The sequence below is a fragment of the Podarcis cretensis genome (assembly GCF_951804945.1).
Source record: "Podarcis cretensis genome assembly, chromosome: 1".
NCBI classification, from domain to species: Eukaryota; Metazoa; Chordata; class Lepidosauria; order Squamata; family Lacertidae; genus Podarcis; species Podarcis cretensis.
This window is the reverse complement of record NC_137170.1, coordinates 111,919,974-111,931,387: the sequence shown is the minus strand read 5'-3', so window position 1 is coordinate 111,931,387 and position 11,414 is coordinate 111,919,974. Positions and strand designations below refer to the sequence as shown.

Sequence of the window (11,414 nt, the reverse complement as noted above, 5' to 3'; positions counted from 1 at the left end):
TTGTAAACATGTGGGGAAGGGCTCCATTCTGTTACTCATCATATGTAAGATGTTTTTGGAGTCTTTCTAGCTAAAGAATGGGGTAAAAAAGGTAAAGGGACCCCTGACCATTAGGTCCAGTCGTGGCCGACTCTGGGGTTGCGGCGCTCATCTCGCTTTATTGGCCGAGGGAGCCAGCATACAGCTTCCGGGTCAAGTGGCCAACATGACTAAGCTGCTTCTGGCAAACCAGAGCAGCACATTGAAATGCTGTTTACCTTCCCGCTGGAGCGGTACCTATTTATCTACTTGCACTTTGACATGCTTTCGAACTGCTAGGTGGGCAGGAGCAGGGACCGAGCAACGGGAGCTCACCCCATTGCGGGGATTCGAACCACCGACCTCCTGATCGGCAAGCCCTAGGCTCTGTGGTTTAACCCACAGCGCCACCTGCGTCCCAAAGAATGGGGTAAAGCCTTTTAAATAAATAAATGCCATGGACAGAACTTTCATACCATCTCAGGCACAATATCCCCATGGAATCAGCTCACTTATAAAGCTGCAAGTCATCAAACATACAGTACCTGCATGCCTGATGCAAACCTGTAAGAGGTAAGAAATGTGAAGTGAAAGTCTGTTTAGCCATTCATAATGAAAATGAGCATGATCTGTCGCAAACGGCACAGATTCAGAGAGTCGTATAGTGATGGACTATAGTGGAATAGTTCATCTATTCTACGCTTTATGGCTCAGATGTGTATCAGCATAAGGAGTCCATTTTCAGTGACATTCTCATGCCAAATGTGATGTGCTCCGGCAAGTGTGTTTAATACTGAAACATCAAAAACCTCTTATTTTTATTGTATTTGTGAACATCTCTTTAAGGTCAGAATTCCAGCCATCTGAAAATATTTTGCAGTAAAAGAAAACAAAAAACAAAGACAGAACCATCAAGTACAATAAAAAAAAAAATGAAGTCTTTATTCTTTTGGCTCAACTGTAATGTGGCTTACCGTTCTTTATGGTAATAGCATTTTCCTGCATGCAGTTCACCAACACACAAAGTCAACAGTTTCAGTAAAAGGAGGAATTAACATTTAATTTTTGCCTGTGAATGGAATACGGGAAAAGAAAATGTCCTGTTGTGATCAGATATACAAGTTCGCTACTTGGTTCTTGTGGAGGGGAGAAATTATAATTGTAGAACCGCATATAATATTTAGAAGACTTCTAGTGCAGCATGAATCAACAAGAATAAGAATAGTCTATGTAAACAAACACTGGAAAAGATCAAGGATTTTATGGATAATAAGACTAACTGCTTATGCAGGCAGTGCTAGGAATTCAAACAAATCTTTCCCACCACATTTCAATTACAAGTTATAGCTATTTGGAAGCAAGTGCATTTTGGACTCCATCTGAAAATTCACATTAAGATGTGTGCAAAAATACAGTACTAATTTAAAAAAAAAAGGTAACCCAGAAACCTAACATTACCCCCATTCTCGCCTTTCATTATTTTTCTACTTTGTGAAGTTCTTCAATTAAAAAGTGCTATGGACAGAAAGTAAGAACTGCCTGTGACATCGACCTGAAGATCAGTTTTGTTTTGCCATTTATGTACAAAATGCTGAAAAATAAAATTGAATGACATCTGTACACTATTTATATTTTTTCTTAGAAAATCCTAACCATGTATTTGAACAGATTTAAGCAGTTTGCAACATGATGTGTACAGCTGGCTACACACTGTACAATACTCACTTAAAATTCAAGAGAAGAATAAAGTAAGGGCAGAACAAGAAGCTTTTCTTTTCTTTTCTTTTCTTTTTTACCGGATAGCTGAAAACTATTGCTTGATGAAATGAGGAATGATATCTGGTTAAACAATTTGTTTCACTTTTACCACTGACATATGGCTTCCCATATTAGATTTCTGAACAAATCCAAGAAAAATACAGCAGCGAAGGCAAGATAAACAACATGCATCAGTGATAGCCTCCAAACTACTTATAATGGTACAGAATACATCATATTTTCCTGTTCAAGGCTTGCGAACTACAGTTATTGTGGTACATATTTGATGCAATAAATATTGTGCACAGGTCATTATTCCTTTGCTCAAACATGCACCACAGGGTTAAAAGAACTATTTACATAGACAGCATTATCTCATTGACACATACAGTGTCAACCTTGCTGAGAGCAGAAGATGGCTAAACAATACTGCAGGAGAAAGCAAAAACAAACTTATAAATGTCAGGTTCTTCTCCCCCCTCTTTTGGCCAGTTTAGTGCTCCAGATGAACACATTTTTGTTTCCTAAAGAACACTTAAACAAAAATCCCCACCCGGTTTCCCCATCCAACTACAAATTTAGTTACGTGCGTGTCAACTTGACAACGGAACGGTACATAGAGGGGACAAAAATACCTCTGTCGAGCAACTGTTGAGTTTATGAGACTTACAGGCACATTTAAGAATTGTCAGGATGAGACGTAAAGATGTATACTTTTATTAAGCACCTCAGAATCTGGAGCCATCCTGAAACATGGAAGTATTTAAAACCCTTGTGCAAAGAAGTCTTACTTGTTTCCATGCATGGTCTATAAGTGCAGCATGCCTTCATGCAAATCGCTTCTTCTGTCTGTACAAGAGAATCAGACAGAACAGCTGGTCCTCATGGTCCCCCTGACCCTGAACCCACCCACCCCTGAACATAAAACCCATTTACAAAAATAGTCACATATAATAGTAAACAACCTGTGAATTAAAAAAATGACAACCTCACCAACACTGATTTTTTGTTTGTTTGTAAAAATATGGCAAAAGGTGGCAGTTGGAATGCAAACAGTGGATACAGTTATTGTACTTGAGTGTTTTATGTTAAACACACATAAATTCTAGGTTTGCACCTCTTGTACTGGTCCCTACAGTCTGGGTAGCCATTTTTCTTTCCTCTTCAGCAGTGTCAGCTGGTAATAAAAACAGTAGCCTCCTGTCAAAGTTGCCATCCTGTTTTACACAGCAGCATGGGGATTGACGAGGGGGTCACTGTCTTGTTAATAGGCACTGACCTTAAGTATATATATAACATTTGTATATATATTTATAGATATATTTGTGTGTGTGTTTGTGTGTGTGTGTGTGTGCAAAAACAGTCAGTTTGGCATAAACCTCCACTTGGAGTCCTTTTGAAATAATACTCTATTTTCTCAAGCTGTAAACAATTTGTCACAAAGGGAATCCTTCGCTTTGCTCATTTTTTACTGTCCCTGATATCTTTACCTTTATCTTCCTTTTCTGATTTGTCTTTTTCATATTTGTCTTTATCAGGCTTTGTAACGCTATCATAGGAAGGTGGAGAGGTGGTGGAAGGGGTCATATCATTTTTTTCGGGGGTAGAATTCTCATTCAGCTTATCAATGATCATATCTTCTTTGATAAGAGTGTCATCTCCAGCTTTGATTCGATCCTTATTAAATAGGCAGGACACTTTTTTAACTTTTATCTTTAAGAGGTAGCGCCTGAAGGCTCGCTGAATGATGACAGCAGATACGTCCTCTTGCTTTCGTTTTAATGTGGTTGTAATTGGTTCATAAGAAGCTTTTGAAGGGTTGGCTGCCATGAACCGATCTTCCATTTGAACACGAAGGGCATCCATTTCATCACTTTCACCCAAAACACGTTTTGTGAAAGCAAACAAGATGTCAAGGCAGTGAATTCTGTCACCACTTACCATGGGCAGATCCATTGCAATAAGCTGAACTTTGTTCGGTTTTGGTATTAGAAGGGGAGGATCCAGTGAAGCTGCAAAATCGGAGAGTTTACTAAACTCTATGAATTGAGTTGCATCTGGGTCAAACTTTTCCCAAACTTCATAGAACATCTCAAAGTCGTCTTCGCTCAAAGGCTCAGCGCTTTCTTCTGTAGCAACGCTGAAGTTCTCCAAAATCACGGCAATATACATGTTTACTACAACTAAAAATGATATAATAATGTAGCTAACGAAGAAAAAAATCCCAACGGAAGGATTGCCACAGTCTCCTTTCACTGAACTTCCTGGGTGGTCTTTGTTAGGGTCACAGTCTGGCGGCCCACTGTTGAGAATGGGAGCTAGCAACCCATCCCAGCCAGCAGAGGTGGTGATTTGGAAAAGGCAGATCATGCTGTTGCCAAAAGTTTCAAAGTTGAACATGTCATCGATTCCCACTTCTCTCTTCACGTAGGCAAAGTTGGACATTCCAAATATAGCATAGATGAACATGACCAGGAAAAGGAGGAGGCCGATGTTGAACAAGGCAGGGAGAGACATCATCAAGGCAAAAAGCAGAGTGCGGATCCCTTTAGCACCCTTGATGAGACGCAGGATGCGACCTATCCTGGCAAGTCGGATCACTCGGAACAAGGTGGGTGATACGAAGTATTTCTCAATAATCTCTGCTAGGAACATACCTAAAAACAAAATTTATAAATAGGTTACTTAAAAAGGGAGTGCAACATCTAATCTTAATAGCATGCTAAAAATTGCAACCCACCATTTAAAATGGAAAACGATCCTACATTAATCAGAAAATTACAATTAGAGATTAATTAAGATATTGAAAAGGTTTTTTTTCATATTTCCCATTAACTTTCCACAATTTTCATTAAGCACCATTTTAATGTTTTATTGAATTGTAATTTTTCTTACCTACAATGGATAAAATGACAACCACAAAATCAAAAATGTTCCAGCCAATGGTGAAATAATAATAGCGGAGTGAAATCAGTTTCAAGACACATTCTCCAGTGAAAAGGACTATGAAGATCAGATTAATCCGGTATAGATTAGTTTCCATTGCATCAGTTTGGTCATCTGTTTCTACCATCATGGTGACCATGTTAAGGCAGATAAGAATCATGATGCTGATGTCAAAGGCTTGTTTTGTTACAAAATCAAAGACCATGCCTTGAAATTTGTTCTGTAGATGAAGAAAACAATGTTTTATTCAAATATCTCATGATTTGCATAGTTTACCAGTAGATACCTTGTACGGAACATTTGTAATTCATTCTACGGCAAACTGTTTAAAGGTAAAACCAAATCTAGATGCACTAAGGGCCATTCCTCAGTACAGTGGGAGCTGCTGAGTGGCTTACAGTCACAACTCTGCCGTAATGCAACAAGACCCTACGGTACAAAAAGGCATGAGTTTTTCCCATGCCAGTATTATCCCTCCTGGGAGGTGGGACAGGACAACACTGGCATGTGAAGGAAGTGTATCAATGGCTGCCCTGTGTGAGTTCTAAATCCTTACCTAAATGGCATAGGAAGCATATAGCTGTGTATATGTGCTGCCTACAGGCTTCCCATGGGCATCTATTATGAGAGCAGAAAGGTAGACTAGATGGGCCTTTGATCTAATCCAGCAGGGATCCTCTTATGTTCTTAGTTATTTAGATACAATATTTCTTCCCCACCTTTCTAGTGCCCACTCAGGGCAGTGCCTAAGAAATATGTTCTTAATCTTGCATTGGATATAATTTTGACTGAGTGTAAATCTGTGTTCCAACTGCATTCCCACTTAACGCCCTCCCATCAGATGTCAAAGAGATAAACAACTACCTGACATTCAGAAGACATCTTAAGGCAGCCCTGTTCAGGGAAGTTTTTAATGTATGACATATTAGCGTATTTTTTGTCTTTGTGGAAGCCGCCAAGAGTGGCTGGGGAAGCCCAGCCAGATGGGCGGGGTACAAATTATTATTATTATTATTATTATTATTATTATTATTATTATTATTACTCAACATTGTTATTTAATATATAGATAGATATATAAGTAAATAATGGTTGGAAACTTAATGAGGCTTACTGCTGGCCTTGGTATTGGTTTCTGTGGTTTCTTGGACCCCAGTTTTTTCATTGCATTGTAATATTTCTTCTGCTCTTCTGTCATAAAGATGTCTTGACCTCCAAAGTAAAGGGATGAAACCAAACCTGGTTACAACCGGATACCTCCTTTTTTTTAAGCAAGCAAACAATTTTTTATTTTTTATTTTTGGCATCTATTCTTACTTAACAACCAACGTCTTTCATTGGGTCTCGGCACGGACCTTGCTTTCAGAGGTTTATGGGTTGAACAGAAGTAAGCCATACCCAACAGCACCAACTGAAGTCAACAGACCTGATTGCTGAGGTCCAATAATTTCATTAGGTCTACACTGTGTATTCCCTAGTTTAGTCCCCCTTTCCTTTACTATTGTGGCAACTCTTATGTGCTCACATAGTAGCAACCCCCTTCCAATACTGGCCGTCCTGGCCCCTTTCTTTTGATCAGAGAAAGGATGTTCGTATGCCATTCCCTTTGCGTGAGTCTGCTTTCATCACTGAAGGAATAGTGCAGGGAGTGGAGGCAGGGAAGGGAATCCCCCATCCCCCACTTCTGCTCTGGTTGATCTGAGAATGTGGATGCAGCCCTGGTTGCACTGCTCTGTGAAGTCTTACTGCTGACGGCAAGGGATTAAGATTGCGCCCTAATTTATTAAGTGTAATGAGGTTCAAAACAAGGGTTGCCAACTTATTTTCTAACCAGGCTCTGGTGTCTTTAATGGGTTTGTCTACTTTTACTGGTTGCTGCTGCTTCTCTGTGTGTGTTATGTACCGAGTTGAATAGGATCCAAAATGCAGCAGTCTGATTGGTCCTAGAACAATAGGATTCAGAATGCAGCAGTCTGATTGGTCCACAGGAGCCACCCAATCCAGCTCCAGGTGGAAGTGAATCCACAACCTGATTGGCCTACAGGAGAATCCCGGAATTAGCCAATCACGTGGGGCCCGTGATTGGCTAATTCCGGGATTATCCTGTAGGCCAATCAGGTTGCCTACATTATTTATTTGTGTAAATAATGTATATAAAGCAGACATTCTGGGGGAACTTCCATTCCTCCTCACCACTATGAGCTGAATAAAGAGTATGAAATTCACTCTCGACTGTGAGTATATTTCAGTGTGCAAAAACTGGCTCATTGGGTGACATTAGCAAGGGGTGAAGTTAGTTCTCATGCTCTACAATCCCTCCCAGTTGTTTTCTGCACATTGTATGGCTGTCAAAAGCATAGGAGCTGCTTTGCCTGGGGATTTTCATCAAAAGCCTTGCCTTTAGAGGTTGGAGAAATAATAAATTCAACAGATAAAGTACACATAGTCATAAAGTCCCTCCTAAATATCTATTTTCCTTAAGGCTTTCCTGTGTCTTCAGAAGATGTCTATAAGAAATGTGTACCTCAGATATATTTCCCCCCTCTGCCTCCCGCATGCCCCTCAAACTATTAGCATTCACTAATATGGTTCAACCGAAGTGAGTGACTTCACTTTGATTACGGATATAGATTTAGGATTTGTTGGAAATGAACATTCTGCACATTTTTTTGGGGGGGGGGGAAGGACCTAACCTTACAAAAAATCTTCTTTAAAAAAACCACAGTTGTAAATCTTGACGGCAAACACAGCACAACAGACACTGAATCGTTATCACTGAACCCTTGACAGTGCATTCAGAACACAGCAACAGAATACTTATCTTCTTTTTTTGTTGATTAAAATTGTCTATGATGACACCAATAAATAAGTTCAAAGTGAAGAAAGATCCAAAGATGATAAAGATGACAAAGTAAAGATACATATACAGGTTATCCTCATAATGAGGTTGCTTCTCCACCTACAAAGACATTTTAAGGAAACATACATTAAGCCAACATTTAATATAATTAGCTATTATCCAGTATAATTATTTAAAATTGCCACAGACCCGCGCTTCCCCAGAATTTATTTTGACTTCACAGCTATAAATGGAAAACTCTAAACCGAAATATATTGGTACACAACATTGAACCATTCACCTATCTTTTTGCTCTGAGTTATAATTCAACATTTTCTCTCTCTGCTCCTCCACCTTAGTTCCATTACCTATCTGGATTTCAATCTAGACTCATATGGCTTTTGCTAACTCTGTATAGAGTTGTGATTAGAGTGCTGGTCTAGGACTGGAGATGCCCATGTTCAAATCCCACCTTAGCCATGAAACTTTGTGTGCAAGAGAGACCTTGGGCAGTCACTGGCTCTTTTTCTAACTCTACCTCACAGGGCCATTGTGAGGATCAAATGGGAAAGCAAATTGGAGCTGCATTGAGCTCCAGGGCAGACAGGAAGGATATAAATGTAATAAATGAATAAATAAATATTGGTTGAAGGCAATCAAGGTCTACAGAATAATATATTAAAGGAATACTAGAGAAGATGGCAGATACACAAAAGGGGAGAGAGAGTGGAGAAAAACAAATAAGGAAGGAGCATGAAATAACAACAAATGCCAATTACACTAAGAAATACATGGAAAATTATTGCAGGGTGACTTTAAAAAAAAAATAGTAAGGGTATCCAATGTTGGACCCTCCAGATGTTGTGGAATCCAGCTTCTATTAGCCCCAGCCAGCATGTCCAATGGCTAGGGATGATGGGAGTTGTAGTCTAAAACATCTGGATGGCACCCCATTGGCACCCCTGATATAAATCTATACTGTTACCCAGGATTTGTTGTTATAAAATTCCTATTTCTGGAATGGTATCTTGCAGCGATTTTTATGCCTACAGTTGTTCAGCAATGACAATGCGTTTGAATATCTACCTCCTAACTCTTAATGAGAACCTTTCAGACTCATGTATAGTTAAGGATTGAATAGAAGACAGACTGATCAGAGAGCGGAAAGTAGCAGTGGAGACTGAGGCAGGGAGAATAGGCAAGATAACCAGTGGAGACTAAGAGACAAATCAATCGTGGAGAAGTAACAGCCCTTTTGGGCCTGCAGACAGCAAATTTCAAAATAAAAGGCAGTGGTGGTGGTTGGGGGAACAAACCCTGAGAAATTAGAATTGAAATAATAGTTGTGTGAAATCTGAGTGCAAAAGTGTGCTCGTGCCATGGTAGTGCACTTACATTTCGTGAATCCACAGCTGCATACATAATATCCATCCAACCTTTGAAGGTGGCCTGAAAATAGAACACCTTTTTTAATGCCTGCACTTCATAAACAATTTGGCAACCGAGGAACTAAAGCATACCATGTATGTATTAGAGCTGGATAAATCCGTTCAAGGTGGTCTGGGACAACATCCTATTAATTTCTAGCTGAATGAATAGGATTTAAAATACTTTACGAACTGTACATTAGGAGTGGGGAATCTGTGGCCTTCCAGATGTTGCTGGACTCCAACTCCCATCAGGCCCAGCCAGCTTCGCCAATGATATGATAGAGCTGTAGTCCAGCAACATCTGGAGGGCCAGAAATACTCCACCCTGGAGAATTTCTTTTAAAAATGTTTTGAAACATAAATAGGTAATGCCACTGACATGCATTAATGAACGAACGCCTCTGTGTACATATTTTACAAATAATCATAGCTTTATTGAAGATTTGGTTAAGATTTGCACTGGACTGTGTGCTCCTATGTGTCTATTTCAGATCAAAGTTCAATACTGCCTGGACATAATGTTCCGATTTCTCAGCAATGTTGCAAATATATGCATTTTGAGATCAGACAGTCTGCTGGTTCACTGCAGGCAGATTCCCCACTTCAATTTAACACTAAGCTGTGTTCAGATAGCGTCTTGAAATTCTCAACTCTGTTTCTGTGCAGATGCATTGGGAAGACATAATTTTACCAAATTTTCTTAGGAGGGGAAGTTCTTGGTGATGGGGTTCACCTGTCAGTAGCACAAGTTCTTTCTTTCCCTCCTAAGGTCTCATTGCTGTTGTTTGGTGAAAGTGGTAGCAGCGATTGTAGCAGTAGAAGCAATTGCGTCAGACGCGTGGCCACCATTTTCCACCCTTCACTGTGCCTCAGACTTAGTGTCATTCCACAGCACTGTGGTCGGAAAATGGTGTCTGCTGCCAAAAACATAAAAGACATAGGAAGCTGCCTTATATCACCGGTCCACCTAGCTCAGCATTGTCTGTGCCAGCTAAGAGCTGCTCTATGGGGTTTCAAACTGGAGACATTCAGTTAAGTTGTGGGTGAACATATCCGACGACACAGCGATTCTTCAAACAGCTCTTGTTTATTCACAGGCCAGAACAGAACTGAAGGGTTCAGTCAGCCTGCTTATATAGAGCTCCAGTACAACGCTACTGTAACAACTTTCTAAAACTATCCAATCACTGAACGTCACTTTCGATCCCGTATTTGCATAACTATCTACAGTATACCCCTGCTGGCCCAGGGTGAGAACTTCAATATATAACACATTCCCAGTCTGACATGAAGATGCCAGGGACTGAACTAGTGACTTTCTGCATACAAAGCAGGTGCTCTGCCACAGAACAAGAGTCTTTCTCCTAAAGCTTGAATGAAAAAAATGGCGGAGAATGTTTGGAACAAACTTGGCAAAGTGGCCTTCTGTTGTGAAGTGGGAGAATGGGAAAAAGAAAAGTATTTTGGGGGGAAATCACTTCTGAGAAATTTTAGCTTAGTGGTATTTTTCCAGTAAAAATAAGCCAGCATAAAAGAAAGCACAGCTAAACTTTTTTTTTTTCTTTAAAGAAGAAGTTAACTTTAAGAATTCTAGGAATAACAACCACTTACTACTTGAAGCAAAGAGAGGTAACCAAGCCCCACGTTATCAAAGTTGACTTTCACATTTTTCCACCGGGCGGTTTCATTTCTTTCTATGAGCTCTTCACACTGAGTTTGGTTGTCAACTTCATCAATGCTAAACATGTCCCCTGTTGTGGTATTAATGCAGTGGTAGAACTTGCCAGCAAAGAGATTGACTCCCATAATGCTGAAGATTAACCAGAATATAAGACATACGAGAAGCACATTCATGATCGATGGAATTGCTCCCAAGAGGGCATTCACTACCACCTATAAAACAAACGACACCGTAGAAAGTAAGTTTGACTGTGTAACTGCAAAAAAAGGAGATGCTTTATCAATGTTGGGTGAAGATTTCTGAAATAAATTTTTAAAACTTCTGAAACCTTCATTATACATGTGCCCTCCATAACTCATGGAAGAACTCTAATGTAAGTATGATAAAAACCAAAGAAAGCAAGGAAGTGTAATACAATGGGGGTAGGGAAACCAGTCCGACCACTGGAACTAAGAAACAGAACATTCGGAGAGAAATGCCAACTATAGATAATCAACGTTACCAAACATAGGAGCGATACACAGTTTGTATTTTCCAAACACATAAAGAGTACATCATGTAGAAAAATAAAAGCAGCAAAACATCTCATGAAAGCCAACGTTTGCAATTTGGTGAGGGAAGAGAGTTTTGCACATCTAATTTTGACAGAGTGATGCCTCTTTTTTTGCTTTCAGATGGGGCATTTTGTGTAATGCCATACCCCTACAGCAGACATTTTGAGAGCAACGCTCACAATGATTTC

General features: G+C 39.8%; 1 protein-coding gene across 2 annotated transcripts in view; it reads right to left on the bottom strand.

Annotated features, from left to right (window-relative positions):
* Positions 1–940: 940 nt before the first annotated feature.
* LOC307215744 (sodium channel protein type 2 subunit alpha) overlaps positions 941–11,414 on the bottom strand; it is a 103,039-nt gene continuing 92,565 nt past the window's right edge. For both annotated transcript variants that reach the window (XM_079975397.1, XM_079975398.1), the window contains exons 22-27: positions 10,603–10,884; positions 8,957–9,010; positions 7,544–7,681; positions 5,837–5,941; positions 4,672–4,942; positions 941–4,433 (exon numbers count right to left, since the gene is read on the bottom strand). In XM_079975397.1, coding sequence (XP_079831523.1) covers positions 3,238–4,433; positions 4,672–4,942; positions 5,837–5,941; positions 7,544–7,681; positions 8,957–9,010; positions 10,603–10,884 — 2,046 coding nt within the window. In that variant the 3' untranslated portion in view covers positions 941–3,237. The remainder of the gene's footprint in view (positions 4,434–4,671; positions 4,943–5,836; positions 5,942–7,543; positions 7,682–8,956; positions 9,011–10,602; positions 10,885–11,414) is intronic.